The sequence below is a fragment of the Ictalurus furcatus genome, chromosome 7 (assembly GCF_023375685.1).
Source record: "Ictalurus furcatus strain D&B chromosome 7, Billie_1.0, whole genome shotgun sequence".
Classification (NCBI taxonomy): Eukaryota; Metazoa; Chordata; class Actinopteri; order Siluriformes; family Ictaluridae; genus Ictalurus; species Ictalurus furcatus.
The window spans coordinates 14422359-14445650 of NC_071261.1; the positions used below are offsets into that span (position 1 = coordinate 14422359).

At 39.1% G+C, this 23292-nt stretch overlaps 1 protein-coding gene across 4 annotated transcripts in view; it reads left to right on the forward strand.

Annotated features, from left to right (window-relative positions):
* The window catches only part of ank2b (ankyrin 2b, neuronal), a 167221-nt gene that overhangs the window by 90501 nt on the left and 53428 nt on the right, over window positions 1-23292 (forward strand). For all 4 annotated transcript variants that reach the window (XM_053628777.1, XM_053628776.1, XM_053628778.1 and 1 more), the window contains exons 3-11: window positions 8982-9080; window positions 13393-13491; window positions 13582-13680; window positions 14530-14715; window positions 19152-19250; window positions 20664-20762; window positions 21536-21634; window positions 22034-22231; window positions 22421-22519. In XM_053628777.1, the coding sequence (XP_053484752.1) occupies window positions 8982-9080; window positions 13393-13491; window positions 13582-13680; window positions 14530-14715; window positions 19152-19250; window positions 20664-20762; window positions 21536-21634; window positions 22034-22231; window positions 22421-22519 (1077 nt within the window). The remainder of the gene's footprint in view (window positions 1-8981; window positions 9081-13392; window positions 13492-13581; window positions 13681-14529; window positions 14716-19151; window positions 19251-20663; window positions 20763-21535; window positions 21635-22033; window positions 22232-22420; window positions 22520-23292) is intronic.

A 23292-nucleotide genomic window follows, 5' to 3' on the forward strand; every position in this document is an offset into this window, starting at 1 on the left:
GTCCATGGCCTGCTGTTCTGCCTGGGAGAGTGGGTACACTCGAACCCGTGGTGGGCTAGCGCTGGGGAGAAGGTCTATGGCACAATCATATGCCCGATGGGGAGGTAGACGGCTTGCACGCTCCTTGCTGAATACCATGATAAGCAAGTGGCACGGTGACCGGGACTGAAGACAGGGGGCTTTCCACTGTAGTGGCAGCTACCGGAGCTGTGGGGCTTGTCAGGCAATGACGTAGGCAGAAAGGAGACCACCTGGTTATCTGTTTGGTGGTCCAGGATATCTGGGGGTCATGCCGTTCGAGCCACGGTAAGCCAAGAATGATGGGGTGACGGGTAGATACCGTGATATATAGGACAATCGTTTCCTGATGGAGGGCACTGGCTTGCATAGTGATTGGGGCCGTGTGACGGGAGACGACCCCGCCTCCTATGGGGGACCCATCGATAGAATGCACCTCTCGTGGCTGGAGCAGGGCTTGACTGGGGAGGCCGAGGGTGCGCACTGTCTGCTCATCTACAAAGTTTTCCGCTGCCCCCGAGTCGATGAGCGCTGAAAGCACAAAGGATTTGTCTGACCATTTGAGCAACACAGGAAACACTAGAGAATCAGCTTTAGATAATTGGAACGCACTCACCCGGGGACAACGAGGTTGATTGATGGGGCCCTCCTCCATTGATCGCACCCTCCGCTGTGGGCACTGGCAAACGAAGTGAGAACTCTCCCCACAGTAGAAGCACCGTTCCTCTCGGCGTCGCTTCTCTCTCTCCTCCTCACGGATCCGTGCCCGGCCGAGCTGCATGGGCGGAAGCGGCTCAGTGGGCGTGGGATTCCACATCGCGGGGAAATTAGTGCGGCGAAGGCGGTCCAGCCTTACCGCTAGGTCGATGAGCTCGTCGAGGGTCAGTTGTTCACCCCGGCATGCTAGTTCCCGGACCAGCTTGGGGTTGAGACCTCGCCAAAAAGCGGTCTTAAGTGCTGGCTCATTCCACCCACTCCTTGCAGCTACTGTGCGGAATTCCAGGGCATAATCCACCACACCGCGAGGACCCTGTGCAATCGCGAGGAGCTCCTGCCCAGTCTCCCAGCCATCTGGGGAATGATCAAATGCGCGTTGGAAGCACGCGAGAAACTCTGTGAGCGCTGGTCTGACCATTCCTCCTCGCGCCCATTCTGCCGTGGCCCACTCCAGGGCGCGACCGGAGAGTAGTTCAATGAAGTGCGCTAACCGGCGCTCCTCCAGCATCTCCGGGTTATTTTCGAAGAACAAGGTACACTGCAGCATGAAACCCTTACATCGGTTGGGCCCGCTGGCATAGCGCTTTGGTGTCGGCATGGGCGGATAGTGTACAACCAGCGGGGCTGGGGCGAGTGCTGCGTGCGCAGCTGGAGCTTGTGCGCGGAAAAAAGCGGAACGAAAGCCGGCTGCAGCGGGAGCCACGGGTTGCTCCTCGGTGACGCGGAGTTGCTCCAGTTGTTGCGTGAGGCAGTCAATCTGTTCATCCTTCGCGCTTAGCAATAGGTCCTTCACCCGACACACCTGTACCCAATCCGGGCCGCCCGCTGCCTCCATGTTCGGCGAAGTAATCTGTCATGTTACCTGGTAGGAGGCAAGTCGTGAAGCGTGGAGCACAAAGTCCGAGGCAAACACAATAACCCAAAACGTTAATCCAGAATTGTAGTTGAGAACGAGGCGGAAGTTCCAAAACCAAAGAAGATACAATGTTCCTAGAGAGCTTGGTAACAAGCCAACGTAGGGAAAGCTTTAGCGTTACTTCGCGCCGCGTTGTTGTTAATAGGGTCTTAAATAACCTTGGGCGGCACGCAGGTGTTTGCACTCAGTATTCCGGTGAACTTGAGCGCGGGTGTGGCTGGGATGTGTAGTCCGCGCCGGAACAGCGGCCGCAAGTTCGCCGTGGCGTAACAGACTTCATATTCACTTTTATTTCTAACTGCCATGAGCTAACCATTTCATTTTAAATCTAACGGAGGAAATACTAATCTCCATAACATAAATAAATTAATTGATTTTCTCACCCATCATCATCATCTTCTGATGAAGATTTTGGAGAAAATACACAAAAAACCACAAAAGAACACTTGTAAATACCCCCCCCCCCCCTTACTGTCATTCCTTCCTATGTGATTTAAGAGTCAATTCCTCTGTCACATGTCACGCATTGTGATCAATAAATCCTCACATAGGCCTCTAGCTGAGATGTAGCAAATTAATCTCTGCTCATAAATCTTGTAAGGTATCGAAGAACGATATGAGCTAGATTCCTTCATTACGAACAAAATGATGTGTCGACTTTTTTGAAACAGAACGTTTACCTCTTACCTCAAGCTTTACCTCTTGTTAATTTTGGGGATAAGCACTACACAGGGACTCACTCCATCATGGTTACCACAAACATATCACTCATTTCATCAGTTATAGTTCCTCTGAAAAAAGTAATCATTTCATTATTACAATAGCACACTAGACTTGCCATATTCCATAAAGTTATTACATGTAATTACAGTTTTTATTAAGATATCCACTATTGATTTTTTAGTGGTTGCTGTAGTCAGAACAGTCAGTCATTCAGGGACTATTTTATTATCTCTCACAAATTACATTTCATTCTTGTCCAACTGAACAGATGACTATGAACGTTGTGATAAATCAGATCTCTGCAATTATGAAGCATAACCGAATAAGCTTTTAAGAGGACACGGTAATCAAACTGAGCTTTTCAGCAGGTGCTCTTCGATGCTTGGTCTGGTGTGATTAAACTGCTGTGTTGGTGTTGGTGGTGGAATGTAGGACAGAGTGGGGGTGTAGGCAGAGAGATGGATTAAGTGCCGCTGAATGTGAGCAGCAGATATCCTCATAAATTTTGCCCACCTGCAGTAGAGCACCGCTCTCCGACAGTCGTAGATTAGAAACATTCATTGTCACAGACTGATACAGGCTGATACAGAGGGTAATGTGCCCTGATCAATGACAGTGTGTGTATTATGCACAAACATTTTGTGGCACCTATAAACACCAGTGTCAATATTTTATAATCAATGTTACTTTAAAAATATCTAAATTGACATGTTATTTTTAAAGAAATGTTATACCGTGTTAAGGCATATGACATGTTGAATGAATTGTAATTTGCTGGTGATGTGATGCAGTCAAGACCGTAACCACATGCTGAACATCGGGGGAGACCAAACCATTTGGTGGGGGTGAGGGTTACAAATATTTATGGTCCTTTTTAGTTCTCTATGTAATAAAGGCCCAAATATTTATATATACATTATTTATTAATACAGTGCAAGACCAAAATAATTACAGTAAGGTCAGTGTGTATTACAATTCAAAACAAGTTTGATTAGATGGTTTATTATTATATTTCAGATTTACTCACTCTCTACCCCCATGCAGTTCCAAACAGTAGAGCAGACCAAATATGAAGTACAAAACTTTTTTCCTATTTCTGTCAGCTTACCCTCTTCTTCTGCTGTCCCAAAGAAAAAAAAATTATATCATTTGATTGTCTTTTCATTATTGTCATAATGTCTCATTACTTTTTGCTTTTTTTGATAGTAATGTGCTTTAGGGATTGGCATCTCTAATTTGTTTGTAGTGTGTGAATGGGTGTGTGAGTGTGTGTTTGTGCACTTCTATGTGTTGGCAATCTGTCCAGGAGGTCTCCTGCCTTGTGCCCCGAATCCCCTGGGATAGCCTCCAAGCTCCATACGACCCTGTGTAGGATAAGCAGTACAGAAAATGGATGGATGGGTGTGCTTTACTATTCAATGGTTGAATACTTTGGTCTTTTATCCTGTCTTTCTGTTTTCTGTTTTATTTTTCTGCCTCTAGCACATCTAATGATGTGATCCTGTATTTATGGATAAGAAATATACGGTATGGCCAAAAATACAGTCATGTGAAAAAATAAGTACACTCCATGGAAATGGTTGGCTTTTTTGACACATTTGGACAAGCAAACATTTATTCCTTGTTGAAACGGTGCCTAGTAATAAAGGTGATACACTTTATCAAATGACACATAACATTGACATTTTGTAATAATTTCACAATTGAGATGAACAAAAAACAGATCAGTTACATGGAAAAAGTAAGTATACCCCTACATTTATCATACCTTCAAATCTATAAAATTAGAATCAGGTGTTCAAGATTGGGTGTCAGTGATTAGAACCTGCTTAGGGAGTGCAGGTGGAACCTGTCTTATTTAAACCTTTCATATCTAGTGTCCGGTGTTCCCTTTGTTATTGAGGTGTGTGGTGTCATCATGCCAATATCTAAAGAGTTCTGTAAGGCCTTCAGAAAAAAGGTTGTGGATGCCTATGAGTCTGGCGAGGGATTTAAAAACATCTCCAAATTATTTGAAATACATCATTCAACTGTAAGGAAAATCATCTACAATTGGCACAGATTTCAAACGATTGCCAATTTGTTCAGGACTGGCCGCCCCAGCAAATTCAGCCCAAGAGCAGACCGTCTGATGCAAAAAGAAGTCTCCAAGAACCCCAAAATTTCAACACAGGATCTGCTAGTAAGTCTTGCAACTGTTGGTGTCAAAGTGCATGCTTCTACAATCAGAAAGAGATTGCACAATTTTGACATGCATGGGAGGCGCCAGAAAAAGCCTAAATGTTGTCTAAAAACAACATTAACGCAAGACCACAGTTTGCCAATGAGCACATAGGCAAAGACCAGGACTTTGGAATAATGTGCTCTGGACAGACAAATAAAAGATAAAGTTATTTGGCCGCAGTAACAGAAGACATGTTTGGCACAGACCAAAGAGAGCATTTCAGGAGAAACACCTCATACAAACTGTGAAGCACGGTGGTGGAAATGTTATGGTTTGGGGTTGCTTCTCTGCCTCAGGGATTTGGCAGCTTGCATTCATTGATTCAACTATAAATTCTGCATCATATCAAAGAGTGCTTGAAGATAATGTGAGGCCATCTGTCCGAAAATTGAAGTTGAACTGAAGGTGGATCTTACAACAGGATGATGATCCTAAGCTCGCTAGCAAATCCACCAAATCCACCCTTAAACACCCTTAAATATTCTTTAAAGAATATTGCATGGAGGAGTGGTCAAAAACTGCCAGCTAGCCAGTGTCAGAGACTGGTGGACAATTATGCAAAATGCCTACCAGAAGTTATTTCTGCTAAAGGGGGCAATGCAAGCTTCTGAGCCCAAGGGTGTACTTACTTTTTCCACAGAAGTATACCACATCTACTGATATTTCTGTTGAATAAATTAATTAAATTAAAATAAATGAATAAATAGATTGAAAAAACACATTTTCCTTGAGGTTTTGTTCAAGTATATCAACTTTATCAACAGGCACTGTTTCAAAGATGATCAAATGTTTGCTTGTCCAAATGTGTCAAAAAAGCCAACAATTTCCATGGGGTGTACTTATTTTTTCACATGACTGCATGTAGACACCTGACCTTGTTGAACAACCAATTTCAGATATAGTTCCCCTTTGTAGTTATAATAATCTCCACTCTTCTGAGATAGCTTTACACTAGATTTTGGAGCGTGGCTATGATGATTTGCTCATTCAGCCACAAGACCATACTTGAGGTCAGGTGCTGGTGGTGGGTGAGGAGGCCTGGGGTGTAGTTGGTGTTCAAATTCATCCCAAATGTGCTCAGAGGGGTTGAGATCAGGACTCTGTGCAGGCCACTTGGTTTCTTTCCCTCCAACCTTGGCAAACCATGTCTTCATGGAGCTCATTTTGTGTACAGGGGCATTGTCATGCTGGAATACTGTATGTTTGGGCTTCTTGGTTCCAGTGAAGGGAAAAGGGTAATGCTACAGCATACAAAGACATACTATACAATTGTGTGCTTAAACCTTTGTGGCAACAGTTTATGGAATGCCCGAATATAGTATGGGTGTGATAGTTAGTTGTCCACATATATTTAGACATATAGTGTAACTTGTACCTTTGTAATTTTTGCTCAGTTCTTTCTTAAATTGCTGCTAAAACATTGTAAAGAAAATACTGTATTATCTGCATTTTTTTTAACACTAACTAGTATGTTATGTTTACATTTACAGCATTGATTATTATATTATAATATATTTTTGTTCCAGACTAGAACTGTGTACTAGTCGGTGCTGCACTGTCCTTTACTGTGCCTATTGTCCTGTTTTAGTAATTATTGTATTGTCTTGCACTTTGCACTTTATGTAGTTCTGTGTAGGAAGCCCTGTGTTGTTTTATGTAGCACTGTGGTCCTGGAGGAACGTTGTTACATTTCACAGGTGTACCACCTGTATGATTTTAGTTGACTTGATAATGACATGGTCTCCTCTGAACTTTTCATGTTTAAAATTTCTTCTTTTTTTTTTTTCGTAACTAAACATTCTATACAGAGGATCTACACTTTTACGGATATCAATTAATGTTGCTGAGGGTTGTTTTGTTTACAAACCCGAATGATTGTGCCCGAAATTACAAGGATAAAACTGCTCATTTATTTATTTCTAGAAACTAAAAGTTGTATATGTGAATATAAAGTGGCATTATACCTGCCCCTATTGTAGTATTATATTATAGTCTATTACAGCTGCCATTATAAAATCACATTTAATCAACCTTGATTGTGCTTTGCTCATTGATTTTATTTTATTTCTTCTGATAATGGGTTTCCAATGTATGCAGCATAGAGATAAAGTTATATGACCAAAACAAAGGAAGCTGCTGAGTGATTTCTCCAAAGCAGTGTGATTTTTCTCATTTCAAGAAGATGTGCACTAGGCAACTTAATACCATGAGCATCAGTGGTTAAGTGCTAGGCCAAAAACAATAGGCAATTTGGTCTGTATAGTTTTCTCAGGGGAGGAGAGATAAACATAGCAAATCTGGATGGAAATAAAATCCCAGAGTATCACTTGCAAATGATGAAAATATCTCAGGGCCGCGTGGGAATATAATCCAGTCTGAATAGGGTTATGATCTTTTGTTGCAACACAAGAGGGAAGACACATTAATATTCTTATTAGAATTATTTATTAACAGCAGTGTCTCTGATTTCCTGGGGCATGCAGCTCATTTGCATGTTATTCAGAGTAGTTGTTTTGGAGTGTACCAGAAGTTTTTTTTAAAGGGGGTTACTAGTGCATTTGTTCCTTTGCTTCTGTTAAATAAATAAGAAATTGTTAAGATGAAATTTGAAGAAGTATGTCATGCTGTTTTTTTTTTTTGCTTGCCATCTTATACAACCCCAATTCCAAAAAAGTTGGAACGCTGTGTAAAATGTAAATAAATGTAAATAAAAACAGAATGCAATGATTTGCAAATCTCATAAACCCATATGTTATTCACAATATGTCATAGAAACCATATTAATGTTTAAACTGAATAAATGTACCATTTTAAGAAAACAATATAAGGTAATTTTGAAATTGACGGACACAACACGTCTCAAAAAAGTTGGGACGGGGGCAACAAAAGGATGGAAAAGTAAGTGTTACTAAAAAGAAACAGTTTCAGGTTAATTAGCAACAGGTCAGTAACATGATTGGGTATAAAAAGAGTATCTTGGAGAGGTAGAGTCTTTCAGAAGTAAAGATGGGCAGAGGTTCACCAACCTGCAAAAAACTGCATCTACAACTTGTGGAACAATTTCAGAATAATGTTCCTCAGTGTAAAATTGCTAAGACTATGAATATATCATCATCTACAGTACATATAATCATGAAAGATTCAGGGAATTTGGAGAAATCTCTGTGCGCAAGGGACAAAGGTTAAAATCAATATTGCATGCTTGTGATCTTTGGGCCCTCAGGCGGCATTGCATTAAAAACAGGTATGATTCTGTAATGGAAATCACTGCATGGGCTCAGAAACACCTCCAGAACTCATTGTCTGTGAACACAGTTCGCCGTGCTGGTTAAAGCTCTATCATGCAAAGAAGAAGCCATATGTAAACATGATCCAGAAACAGCGCCATCTTTACTGTGCCAAAGCTCATTTAAACTGGACTGAGGCAAAGTGGAAAACTGTTCTGTGGTCAGACGAATTCTTTTTGGAAACCATGGACACTGCGTCCTCTAAACTAAAGAGGAGAGGGACTATTTGGCTTTTATCAGCGTTCAATTCAAAGCCTGCATCTCTGATGGTATGGGGGTGCATTAGTGCCTATGGAATGGGCAGCTTGCACATCTGGAAAGGCATCATCAATGCTGAAAGGTATATACAGGTTTTAGAGCAACATATGCTTCCATCCAGATTCCATCCCATCTTTATTTCTGAGAGACTCTGCCTCTCTAAGATACAATTTTTTATACCCAATCATGTTACTGACCTGTTGTCAATTAACCTAATTAGTTGCAAAATAATCCTCCAGCTGTTTCCTTTTAGTAACACTTACTTTTCCAGCCTTTTGTTGCCTCCGTCCAAACTTTTTTGAGACATGTTTCAGCCATCAAATTCACAATGACCTTATTTTTTTACTTAAAATGGTACATTTCCTCAGTTTAAACATTTGACATGTTTTCTGTGTTCTATTGTGAATAACATATGGGTTTATGAGATTTGCAAATCTGCATTCTGTTTTTATTGACATTGATTTACATTTGACACAGCACCCAACTTTTTTGGAATTGGGGTTGTATTATTATAAGGGACACTTTACAAGTTACTCAACTGAGTGTAGGGCTGCCAGATACTTTGACATTGCCAGTTTTTATTAATATCTTGAATGAACCCTCACAATTCTCTGGCACCTCCTTGTGTCAAAGTGACACAGCATAAATGAGATCATCCATATCTGCTTTGATATTTATATCAAACCTCTCATGTGTAATAGTGTTGTACAGTCTCCCAGTCAGGAAGCACAGTAGGGAATGGATGAGGAGGTACACAAAAACCTGGTTTCTTTTTGAGCCTAGTTTTTTTTTTTTTTGAATTGTTGTGGTTGAGTCCTTTCTGTTTTTTTCTATATAGAATGGACTCAATGCTCTGCACCTGGCAGCTAAGGAGGGGCACATGGATCTTGTCCAGGAGCTGCTGGATAGAGGTGCCGCAGTGGACGCTGCAACGAAGGTGAGTTCATCCTGAAGAATAATAAATTATTCTAGGATTAGTTGTGAGATGAATAAGAAGAGGCTTAGGCTTGCTGGGTCCTTAAAGCAGCAGTGCTTTGGCAGTCAGTAATATCTAGAACTGTCAACCACATGAAAACATACTGACTACTCAGTAGCTATTATTGGGATGTGTCATACGAGCGCTGAGCCAATGGAGTGAAATGGAGCTTAGGGAAATACCGTGATTCTTGGGCTAATGAACTAATGTAAGGTTTTACTCTGGCTTAATGTTACAGTATCACATTAGTGGCTTGACTTATCTAACCAGCTTAATTCTTCTCCAGAACAAAACTATTTCAGGACAAGACTGTTTATCTCATGTAAGCGAGTAAGATATGTTCTTAATTGCTGAAAGACAGGGTGTTACATAACATTTGCTTAAAACAATGACACACAAAAATGTGAAGGCTCTAATCATCTCACTTCCTTTGTAATTAATGTAAATAAATTTGGATTTTTCTTTATAACTGTATACTGAGCAAACAGACCAAATGCAGTCCATTTGAGGTTCTTGGTTTTAGGGTTTTTTATATCGTCTAAAGATTTCATATCAATTCATCTCAGTTTATGTTCATTGTATTTCAAAGTCTCACTGTAACAACTGTTAACATACAGGGCTTAAGTTCATTTAACTAATTGGTATGTTAACTCAGATGTGTTGGAATATACCAGAACATAGCGTGGTGCTCAAATCATTAGTCACTAACAGAAACATTGCCCTTAAGATGAGTCATCAAAATATTTGGAACATATTTTGGAGTAAATTCCAAACTGCTATAAATTGTTAGGCCTTAGAAAATAAATGAAAAAAAGATCAGGCTTTTCTGCCTATAACATATTTTTACACCTCACCTTTAAGAAAGCAATGTGGAAATCTTCCTACAAAGATCATATTGTGTAATTAGCCAGTTCAATAAATGCTGTTGTAAAAAAAAAAAGTCAATTTGTCTAACTACACACTAACTACACACTAACTACACACTTGCTAGTTGTGAATTCTTCACCCAGTGAATGTCGCCCTCTGATCAGGGGTGGGTTTCAACATACAACATTCTTTAATGAACGAGTGTTTCCAGAAACCCTTCGTAAATAACGAAGTACATAACGCGTTCATAAATTGACGAGTAACCTGAAACATTCTTTATTCACTAAGTACTTATCAAGTACATTATCCAGACCTTGCATGCAGTCCTACCTCAAAAAGGCAGAGGTTGCTAACTTCTATACAGAACTCATCACAGTTAGATAGACTAGAGTGCAATCCATTCCCGTAGTGTTAGCTTGACTAGAATCATTCACGGCATTGGGTTGAGTGGCCAATTTACAGTGCCAGTAAATTGTAAATTCGAGCCTCAGTTTGGGTCACTGTGTGTGGGGTTACACATCATTGTTATATAGGAGATTAGATCAATCCATCCATTTTCCGTACCACTTATCCTACACAGAGGGCTTGGGGCACAAGGCTGGGGACACCCTGGACGGGGTGCCAACCCATCACAGGGCACAATCGCACACACACTCACACTACGGAAATTTTGGTAATACCAATCCGCCTATAACACTTGTCACAACACAAGTTATGTTGTTTGTTATTTACTAAGATGAATCATTATTGGGAAACCTTCGCCAAGTTGGATAGTTACATTCCAATTTTTTATTTTTTCCATCATAAAAGGAATAGAGACTTCACCTTTTTCAATATACACTACCAGGCTTTTTATGTAAAAAATAATAATAATTGTACAGGTTCCAAAAATTCTATATTTAATAGTTTACTTAGGAATCCTAAAAGGGGTTTAAAGCAATTATATGGTAACCCACTAAAGCAAGTGTAATCCACTGAACTTAATACTCATGTCACATGATCACACCCTGTCACTGCTCTGGAATGATGGAGCCAAACAGGATGGCCAGAGACTGTCCCTCAGAAATGACTTGCCATCTCAAGCATGGGAATCAGACACGCTTTACTCTCATCAGGCTAATCGGTTTTAGATGTCTTGTGATGAAACACAATCTCACATAATTGTATACCGAAAGCACATGCTCATGCATATAACCATTAACCTTAGTTTGTAGAAATCATTAACCTTTAACACACACACACACACACACACACACACACTCAGTTAAATACCCACTTGGATACTCCAGCCTCACTCTGTGGGAATAAATCATTACCATTCCTCTTGATTTTGTTTCTCTATTATTATAAGCCTTTCTAATTGAAACCTTCTTTCCAAGACTATCATTATTATGCTCCATCAGTGGGAGTGTGCTGATAGCTTTAAATCACTCACATTGGATCACAAGTGCTTAGGCTTAGTGTAAAAAAGTCTAGCTATGAGATCCACATAATCATGCAGTTGTGCACTTTATTCCAGGATGCTATTTCCAAACCGACTTTGTATAAATATATTAAATGCATACCATATATACTGTAAATAGTTAATGCAACGTTTGTACATACAGTATATTTGTGTACAGAACCCCTAACATGCAAGTTGTGAAAACAAATCTTGAAGTCGTTATTTCTACTTAATATCTCATTTTTACTTAATAGCCTGCTATTTCAGGATATTCTAATTATTTTGATATATCTTTATCTATTTCTAATTATCTTGTCATTTTGACACATTGTTTTGACTTATTTTAACACACTACAATATATAAATAAAACTAATTTGTTGAATATTAGCTGTTGATACAGTGTTGCTTGAAAGTTTGTGATCCCTTTAGAATTTTCTACATTTCTACATAAATATGACCTAAAACATCATCAGATTTTCCACACAAGTCCTAAAAGTAGATAAACAGCACCCAATTAAACAAATGAGACAAAAGTATTATATTTGATCATCTATTTCTTGAGGAAAATGATCCAATAGTACATATCTGTGAGTGGCAAAGTATCTGAAAGTATCCTTGTGCAGAAAAAAATGCAGCTAAACATTTCCAGTAACTGTTGATCAGTCCTGCACGTCGGCTTGGAGGAATTTTAACCCATTCCTCATTTCAGAACAGCTTCAACTCTGGGATGTTGGTGGGTTTCCTCACATGAACTGCTTGCTTCAGGTCTTTCCACAACATTTCTATTAGATTAAGGTCAGGACTTTGACTTGGCCATTCCAAAACATTAACTTTATTCTTCTTTAACAATTCTTTGATAGAACAACTTGTGTGTTTAGGGTCATTGTCTTGCTGCATGCCCCACTTTCTCTTGAGATTCAGTTCATGGACAGATGTCCTGTCATTTTCCTTTAGAATTCACTGGTATAATTCAGAATTCATTGTTCCATCAATGACGGCAAGTCGTCCTGGACCAGATGCAGCAAAACAGGCCCAAACTATGATACTACCACCATCATGCTTCACAGATGGGATAAGGCTCTTATGCTGGAATGCAGTGTTTTCCTTTCTCCAAACATAACCCTTCTCATTTCAACTAAAATGTTCTATTTTGGTCTCATAAAGAAAATTTAAAATAGCCTTCTCGCTTGTCCACATGATCTTTAGCAAACTGCAGATGGGCAGCAATGTTTTTTTTTGGAGAGCAGTGGCTTTCTCCTTGCAAGCCTGCCATGCACACCATTGTTGTTCAGTGTTCTCCTGATGGTGAACTCATGAATATTAACATTAGCCAATGTCAGAGAGGCCTTTAGTTACTTAGAAGTTACCCTGGGTTCCTTTGTTACCTTGTGGACTGTTACAAGTCTTGCTCTTGGAGTAATCTTTGTTGGTCTTGAATTTCTTACTTTTGTACACATCTGTCTGATTGTGGATTGGTGGAGTCCAAACTCCAGCAGAAAAGCATCTCAGAATGCACAACACTCCGAACCTTGTGGCAGATGGCTACAACAGCAGAAGACCACATTGAGTTCTACTCCTGTCAGCCAGGATGGTTAAATATTGGATAAAGATTAGGTGATGTTTTTTTCCCAATCTTGAACTGTGCAATTTCAGTGAGCCTGTGCACACTAGCCTTATGATTTCTGTGCTTGGTTGACAGGCGTGGAACCTGATGTGGTCTTCTGCTGCTTATTGATGTTCCTGTGACATACTAACAAATGTTAATCCTATTACATAAAACAAAAATGTTTTGGCATCTTTTTGGTAATAACTGATATTATTACAAAACAAGGGAAGATTTTGTAAGGGCTAATATAGGTAGGGTTAATTGTAGCAAAAGCTGAATTTAAAATTCGGCGTCAACTGTGGATTATTTTTTCTGTTTATTGGCTTTGGTGAAACAGTGTGTGCTTGCTCCACAGAAAGGAAACACAGCTCTCCACATCGCTTCTCTAGCAGGCCAGGGGGATGTGGTGAAGATCCTGGTCAAACGTGGAGCGGACATCAATTCACAATCACAGGTGAGCCAAGTGTTTAGTGACTTTTCCAGTTTCTATTTGCTGAGATCTGTGCTAAATAAAAGGTAATTATTGTGTGTCATTATGCTACAGAATGGCTTCACTCCATTATACATGGCTGCCCAAGAGAACCATTTGGATGTGGTTCGCTACCTTTTGGAAAACGGAGGAAACCAGAGCACAGCAACAGAGGTAAGCAACAAAAAGAAACAAAAAGTTACTCAAAGTTTGCTGGTATATCATTCAGTCTATGCTCACTTTACCAGAAATGTCTTTGGATATGTATTTATTAAAGGCTGCATTTACACTGCCAAGCAATTCTGACTTTTTTTTTTACTGACTTGTAAGATTTGTTACTGACTTGTAAACAGATTATTACAAAAAGTGTTCACACTTTTGACTTTTGTATCCAGTATGGACCACATTTAAATGAGGTTTTAAATCCAAAACATGTCTCATATCTTCTCACATCTAAACCTTCACAAAGATCATAGCTAAGGCCAAAATTCATCATTTGGCACTCAAACAACATATGAATCTATGAATGAACATGAATTTATTGGGGGATACAAATATTCATTTTCTAAGCAATCTCTTGGATGATACAAACATTAAAGAGTCCCATAGAGTAGCTACGGAAAGCAGGCTGTCTTTAAGAACATTTCTCAAGCCATGTCATAACAAGCATACAGTTGATCCTGGCCTTAAGACAAAATACTAAAGAAGCTACACTGTAAAAACAACAGAACAAATAGTTTTTTCTACAAGAACAGTGATGCTACTGGTAAATAAATCGCTATTTTCAGCCTAGTCCATTTTGGCAGCGGGAATAATGTGAACACGGGAAGTGGTTTCGGGAAGTTTTATGTGTATGTAAATGAACAGAACAAAAATCAGATCTGTGACAAAATATTGGAATTGTGCTTCAAGGCCTTCAATGTAAATGCAGCTAAAGATATCTTACAACATAGATTTATTTGCCTCAAACCTCATTTTATATTGGATTAAATTACAGTGATTAACACTGTATCGTATTTGCAGGACGGCTTCACCCCTTTGGCCATTGCTCTACAGCAGGGTCATAATCAGGTTGTCTCCATTCTCCTGGAGAACGACACTAAGGGAAAGGTGCGCCTCCCTGCCCTCCACATTGCTGCCCGTAAGGATGACACAAAATCAGCTGCCCTGCTGCTCCAGAATGACCACAACGCAGATGTCCAGTCCAAGGTAGAGGAACAGGGAACAAGAATTGAATGAGGCTAACCAATCACAGTGCATCTATTTTTAATATAAGAGAAATATAAATATGCATGGTGTTACATTTAATCTTCTAACTATTAGGTGTTTCTATGCCATCTTGTCCATTTCTCGCTTAAATCTCTCATGTTACTGTTGAATAACTCTGTGGGAATGTGATCTACAGTGCTACAGTTTATTCATCATTCTTTCCATTGTGTATTCCATGCTCTTTCGCTAGATTTTGTCTTCATCTTTGTTTGTCTCTCCTCTCCAGTCTCAGTGTGACTGTGTGCTGTGTCTTCATCCTGATGCTATCCGGGTTCTCTCCCATCTCTATCATTCCATTTGTTTATAAGACTATAACTATATCCATATAAATATGTAGCCTCAGCATGAGTTCTCTGGGAAGGTTACGAAAAGCTTTTTGTTACGAAAAGAATGTGTGCATGTGATTTAGATGTACCCATTTTTCTCTGGAAATTACTACTGACTCACCTGAGGCCAAATTTAATGGGTAATTAATGCTAGAACTGTCTAATGCTCCTGTCTAAGCTTCTTTTTCTGTTCCTACTATGTCTATTACATATAACTCTTCATTAAGTATTAGCTTTATTTATATACACTATATGGCCAAAAATATGTGGAGACCTGTTCAGTCAGACCATATATATTTGTTGAACATCCTGTTCTCTTTTTTGCTGCTGTATCAACCTCCAATCTTCTGGGAAGACTTTCCACTAGATTTTGGAAAGTGACTGCAGGAATTTCTGCCCACAAGGGAATTGGAGAGGTTGGGCAGTTATTTCGGGTGAGGAGGCCTGGTGCCCAGTCAGTATTACAGTTTATCCAGAAGGTGTTCAGTGGGGTTGAGGTCAGGGCTCTGTGCAGGTTACTTGAGGTCTTCCACTCCAACCTTGGCAAACAGGGGCATTGTCATGCTGGAATAGGTTCCAGTGAAAGGAATTTGTAAAACTGCAGAATGCAAAGACATTCTACACAAGTGTGTGCTTTCAGCTTTGTGGCGACATATAGTGTATATCCCCTTAACACTATTAACATAAACAATTAATACAAGCAGTGTACTATCTGTACTGTCCGCTGTACTGTCCCCTGGCTGTCCAAACAGACCAAGCTTCACAATTTACCATTTTACAATAATTATGAACACTAAACAAATAAAAAAATAAAATCCAAATTATTAGTATTAGCACTAACATACATTTACATACTTCTTAAATCAGTCATTGATACAATGTGCAGTATGCACTGTCGTACATTCAGCATGATACACATTGGTGGCCTATTTGAAAATGAGCAAAAATTAATATATAAAAAGAATAAAAAACGCATTGAGAAAGAATTTGAACTTAAACATATTGGCATGTTGTAAAGTTTTAACAACATCAGTATTCCTGCATTTATTATCTGGAAAATCCTGCCCTTGAGACGATAACAGCACTGAGTCTTGTACTGTAATGTATAACTAAATTGGAGACACTTATAGAGGACCTTGGACTGCTCAGTGAAATATGGTTTAATTCCAGACAGCGCGATTATCATTGAAAACACTGATTTTGTTGAATAAATTCATGTACAGCCTTTGACCACCTGGGAGCTAAGTGTGTTAAGCTATGTCCTGGTACTTAGTGGAAACTATTCAATTCAATTCACTTTTCAATTCAATTTTATTTGTATAGCGCTTTTTACAATAGACATTGTCTCAAGGCAGCTTTACAGAAATATCAGCACGGTATATAGATATTAAAGGTGCAAATTTATCCCAACTGAGCAAGCCACTGAGTGGCAACGGTGGCAAGGAAAAACTCCCTAAGATGTTAAGAGGAAGAAACCTTGAGAGGAACCAGACTCAGAAGGGAACCCATCCTCATCTGGGTAACAACAGATAGTGTGTAAAAGTTCATTATGGATTTATATGAAGTCTGTTTGGCCTTAGAAGCAGCCGTAGTCCCAGCAATCTGGAATTGGAGTAGATGAGAGCTCCATCCAGAGGCAGGACATCCGAAAAGGATCAGGATCTCTAGTATCTCCATAAAATCGTGTGTGGCTCGACAGAAGGAGAGAGGTAGAGAAAAGATTATTAGGACTGTGCTTAGCATAACAGAAAGTCTAGTCATGGTAGGCATGAGTAAACAAATATGTTTTAAGCCTAGACTTAAACACTGAGACTAATGATGCTATTAATCTTCACAATTGCCCGCTAGTCAGTATTTGACCTGCTAATGCAATATCAAAACAAATAAAGGGCAAATTATTTAAAGATATATGTGTAATATGTATATGTATATATCCAAAGAAAAATGGGCAATTACTGTATGTGCATGCAGAACATGAATGTGTGTGTTTGTGTATGTGTGTGTGTGTGTGTGTGTGTGTGTGTGTGTGTGTGTGTGTGTGTGAAACATAACAATGCTTCTCCCTTTACATTCATTGCTGCTACAGATGATGGTCAATAGGACTACTGAGGTAGAGATCTTTTCTAGTTATGAATATTTTTCGGCAGGTCATCTGCCTTTTTTTTTTTTTTAAATACATGTTTTATTTTAGACATTACACTTTTTGGCATTGCATGTGGATTTTCTTTTGTTACTTTTCCTTACTGTACGTTCTGGAATATTTTGACTACTGTGTGCCTGCCTGGCTGTTTAACCATCGTATTTAAGTATCATTCAGATTTCTTTTGGGTTCACTTGCAGTTGCAATTTATACATTATTTCTATCATCATAACTGTGCTTGCCTGAAATATTTCTTTGTTTTTATGCTGCCTTGGTTGAATGAATGAATATTCATTTGCCCATATGGTTATGTTACAAACTGAGGATGCAAATCCAATAGACCATACAGTCTGCATCCTCCAAACATGTGTAATAGTCTCCCTAATGGGTTAAGATTACACTTTTGAAATGTAAAATTTAAAAATAAGCAAACAAACAAACAAACAAACAAAACCCTCCATACTTTACAACTTTACAGTTCGCCCATATTAGTTGACAGAATGGTTGTGAATTTAAGTTGGTAGATTGTGCAAGTGAAACTACAGTACAATGCAAACATTAACTTTAGTCTAAGTGATAACTGACACTTGGGTTATACTTAATGGTCAAAATGTGGTTTCTTTGCTCAGCCAATCAGCCTATAAATACACAACACTGGGGAATTCTTGTTTGTTTTGCACGCTGCCTTTATTCAGTGCACAGTTATTCACATCAGTGGGCTATAATTTATAGCTTTATTCTGTAATGTTAAAAATGTAAATTTTTCAGTAAATGAAGTGTAATCTGTTTACCAACATCAATATCCTATACTAAAAAGCACAGCATGTATCTTGATCTTTAACACATATAACAGATTTAAGCAGGGTGGACGAACTCACACACAAGAAATACAAAATAAATGTGCATGAATATGACTGAATTGTTTAAAATAGGCCATACTATGTCATGACTTATTGATTTGTTTTGCATGCTAAGCAAACTTTTCTAAATATCTGCGAGCAGTTTGGTTTTGATTATCTGATTATTTTCAGATACTGCAATGCATGGCATAATGCGCCAAGTAGATTTTTTTTAATATAATTTTTTTTGCACTAGCTGCTTTGAATGTGTATCACATAGTCAATATATCCTTCACATTTTTGTAAATGATGTTTTCACATTAAATCGGACCGTGACTTACAGAATGGAAAGGTAAGGCCAGAATTTCACATTCTTCAGATTGCTCAGCCAATCTCTATCTTCTCATGTTCCTAACCTGATTTGGTTCCTGATATAAACTACAGTGGGACAATGCGCTTTATCTTTTTATTTTTATTTTTTATTTTGGATATCTCATTATTCTATGGATCCTCATTTCTGTTTATTTCCTGCCCTCTCTTTTATAAAATAGTATATTCATCAAAAAAAAAAAAAAAATTCTGTATGCACTTTTATACTTTTTCTTTTGTTTTGCATGCCTGTGACTTCTAATGTTTCTGTGAATGTGTGTATCTTGAGTTTTATATATGGGATCTTCAGGTTTGCATTTCATTTTGAATGCAAACATTTATGTTTCATTATTTCTTCTCCACATTTATAGGACTGAATAACTTTACTGAACTCCCTCTAGAAATGTATTTTCAGTTTCATCTTCTGATATGAGATGCCATGTTTGACTGCTGCATGCCACTACAATAGATAGAAAGTGAAGTCAGGGCTACAGTTCTTCATGTCAAAGCCCATACTGTCAGTAAGTGCAGATTTGAGATCTAAGTTGTGGGTATAAAAATCATGATTATATAATGAATGTCGGGGACAGATAAGCTGGTCTCAGATCAGCACTTATTGACAGTGTGGCTTTGGAGCATGTGTTTAGAGTGAAGTGTTAAGTGGTGTGTTCCTGTGTCGCTCTTTTTTCCCCTGTGTTGCAGAGCGGATTTACACCACTGCATATTGCAGCTCACTATGGGAACGTGAATGTGGCAACATTACTCCTAAATCGAGGAGCTGCTGTGGATTTTACTGCAAGGGTGCGTATTGGAATGCGGTGTGCACAAACACACACACACACACACACACACACACACACACACACACACACACTTTATTTCTAACTAAAAAGTATATCTGACATAAATGCAATGCCTCTTCAGCATGCCAGAGTGCCAGAGTTTGCACATTTTCTAAGAACATTCAGTCCTTTTTTTGCCTACAGTCTCACACTGGTCTTACCTACCCTGATCCTGAACTGAACCACTGACTAAATCTAATGCCCTGTTACAGTCATTCTTTTGTTGAGAGCCACATTTTATTCATTCGTTCATATTTAGTAAGCGCTTTATACTGGACAGGGTCAAGCTGGATCTGGAGTCTATTTCAAGGTCGCATGTGTGAGGTGGGAATAAACCCTGGATATGATGCCAACCTATTCACACACTCATTCACATCTGCAGGCAATTTAGACTAGCCAACTGGCATATTTTGCGAGGTTGGAGGAAACCGGGCAGCCCAGAGGAAAGCTACACAGGCAACGAGAGAACAGCCGAAACTCCACACAGACAAAAACCCAAGCTCAGCCACTGTGCCACTCTGATTATTTAATATTTTCTGATTTAAAAAAAAAAACGAAAGTGAAAGTTGTTAGAAGTGACTCATGAGTGGTAATTTGTTTAATAATGATGATATTTTGGTACGTGACTCTTGATTCCTCAGTTTACTTCCAATCTTAATTTGTTTGACATTTTCACATTTATGTTCATATTTAATAATAGTGTGTTTATATTGTAATTTATATCATCATTAGCTGGCCCACTGGGCAAATATAAGCTCAAATGTGCTGATTTATTGATCTATCTATCCATCTGCTTTATCTGTTCTCGATGTGTAGCTATTGCTATAGTTACAGCAACAATGTGTGCCACACCACTGTAAAGCTCTTTAAGCTTAAACGTAGCGACTTACCAATTGACATAGATTGTTTGCGAAAGCCAATAAAGAGTAGAGATTTTGTTTCCCTTTTTTCAGTTTGTTCAACCTACTTGTCTGCTGAGCAACTCTGGATAAAAAAACAAATAGCTACTGATTTGTCCACCCCTATGTTTGTTTCAAGATTCAGGAATAATATTGTCATGTGTCCAAGCTTTCTTTTACTCTGAAATTCTGTCTGCTGATGATGTTGGTTTCATAAATGTAACTGTTATTCTTTTAAATAACCACTGAGTCAGTATAGCTGCATTTAAATCAATGTACTGTGCACCATTTTACACTCATCATTGTGAATAGTGAATATAAATGGGTTGGGCATTGTTCATTATAAGAAAGAGAACTTAATGAACCACACCTTTGGAATGCTTCATTAAGTTGTTCAAATTGTTTTATGTAACTTCCTTTGCAGACCTTCAGTAAAGTTTTCTCTCTGGTTATTTGCATCTCCTTTCTTGCAGAATGGAATCACACCATTGCATGTGGCATCTAAGAGGGGAAATACAAACATGGTCCGGCTGTTGTTGGACAGAGGGGCGAAGATTGATGCCAAAACAAGGGTGCATTGCTTTAGTAGGGTTGATGTGTGTGTCTGGTATTCATCCACATTTTAACTACACATGAATGGATCTCTTTTTATGTGACTCGGATTATTTCTCATGGCAAATTTGGTGCTTACCATCTTAGCATGCCAATTACAGTACAATGCTGAGCTAACACACTGTTTCACAATTACAACATGCATTAGGGGAAAATACACAAAGCAGCTCAGTATATTTTCTGTTTTAACATGCTGGATCTGAACTAAAACCTTAACTAAACTGCAGACTTTTGAACAATTCAACATTGGCTGCTCAGTTCTGTTTTGCCCTGTTCTGTGTGTTTCTACCTCATTAGTTCATTCACAAAAATAAATAAAACAACAACAAAAACTGTTCTCTTTCAGCTTTAAGGCAAAGTGTCAATACCAGAGGTGAAAATCAGAGCAGATACTTTGTTAAGGAACAAGAGGTCTTAGCAATAACAAACTGACAACTAAAGACCATGCTACACAGTAGACATAAGTGTACAAGAGACCACCAGAGAGACCTTCTAACTACTACTAAAGAAAAACAACAACTAACCTCATGGTAATATAAGACATTCGGAAACCTAACACACTCTGTGAGTTATTTTTACATGACACTGACGACAGAGACAGTTTAGAGTCCAAGGGCATGATGTGTGTGTGTGTGTGGAGAGAGAGAGAGGGTGCTGGCAAGTGGGTCGTATCCAGTGGTGTATTGAAATGAAAATGGTTATTTGAACTGTGTGTGTGTGTGTGTCTCTGCAGGATGGCCTCACACCTCTGCACTGTGCAGCAAGGAGTGGGCACGACCCAGCAGTGGAGCTCTTGCTGGAAAGAGGAGCTCCCATTCTGGCAAGAACCAAGGTGTACACACACACACACTCACACACACACACACACACGCAACTGTATATATAATTTGAATAATATTACCTGTTAGGCTTATTCCTGTTGACTTGTGTATAACTGTAGCTCTATATTGTAAAAGCCAGCTCCAAACTTAATCTCCTTAACCAACCTAGAACCTAGTTTTTCCAATAAAAGCTGAAAGATTCTTTTTTTCTACCATATGTCTTTCCAGTGTTATTGGCCACGGACAAACAAAACTCCTCAGATGCACATAGTGCATTTTAAGTTTATTCTCTAGCTCATACTATACATGAATGCATAAATAGAATAAATATGAATAAATAGCTGTGCATTACAGGATGATGCGAGTATGTGACTCATTGTCTCTGCCTCTCATTTCTTGTCTCCATCCAGAATGGCCTGTCTCCTCTCCACATGGCAGCACAGGGTGACCATGTCGAGTGTGTTAAACACCTGCTGCATCACAAGGCTCCGGTGGACGACGTCACGCTGGACTACCTGACCGCACTCCATGTTGCCGCTCACTGTGGCCACTACAGAGTCACAAAGCTTCTGCTCGACAAAAGGGCCAATCCCAACGCTCGAGCACTGGTACCATTCCTATACCCCTCACTCTCAGCCTTATTTATTGCCTGTTAAAGGTATTACAGTATAGAACACAGAAATTTGCTTCCTATGGATAGGATTCTATGAAGAATTCAATTCCTAGCTAATAGTATTGAGAATGGTGCACACCGGTGTCTTGCCTACTTCTCGAGCCTGTCTTTTTGCGCTTCACAGAATGGCTTCACACCTCTTCATATCGCCTGTAAGAAGAACAGAGTGAAGGTGATGGAGCTTCTTGTCAAGTATGGAGCTTCCATTCAGGCCATCACTGAGGTATGCACACACACACACACACACACACACACACACACAGATACACTGACAAATATACAGTACTCTCCAGAATTATTGGCAGCCTTTTTGAGTAGTGCAATTATTCCTACATAACACAACAAATCATATTTTGTATCTTTTCCTGTAAAGTCTAACAAGTTTGAAGACACTCCTGCATACAGAACATTTTAAACTCCTCTTAGGTTTGTGCATCAATTCACACCACAGGTTTTCAGTAGGATTCAAATCCAGAGACTGAGATGGTCATTGCAGACACTGATTTTGTGTATCTGTAATTTCTGTATTGCTGGAAGCTCTATCTGTGGTCAAGTCTTAAAATCTTGGCAGAGCAACCAGGTCTTGTGCTGAAATATTTTGGTACATATTGAATTTCAAGAAATTTCAACTAAATCATCAGCCACAAAACATCAGTGATCTATTCCTATATTTTATAGTGGAATATCAGATGCTTTTTCCTTGTATGCAGTCCCCTTACATCACCAAACAAGCTGTTGGTGTGCATGACCATAAAGTTTGATTTTGGGCTCAAATAACCACAGTGCAAAACGCCATAGTTCTAATAACACTTGGTAAAGTTGAGGTGCTGCGTATTGTGAGATGATCTCAGGAAGTAAAGTAACTGTTGCAACCAACAGTTTGTTGTTATGAAAGTGGCATTTAACACTAGTTTGCTTTATAACTAGACACCCACAAGAATCGACTAAACTGTGCAATTCTGAAACTGTGATGTACTACATGGAATCCTTTGCTTC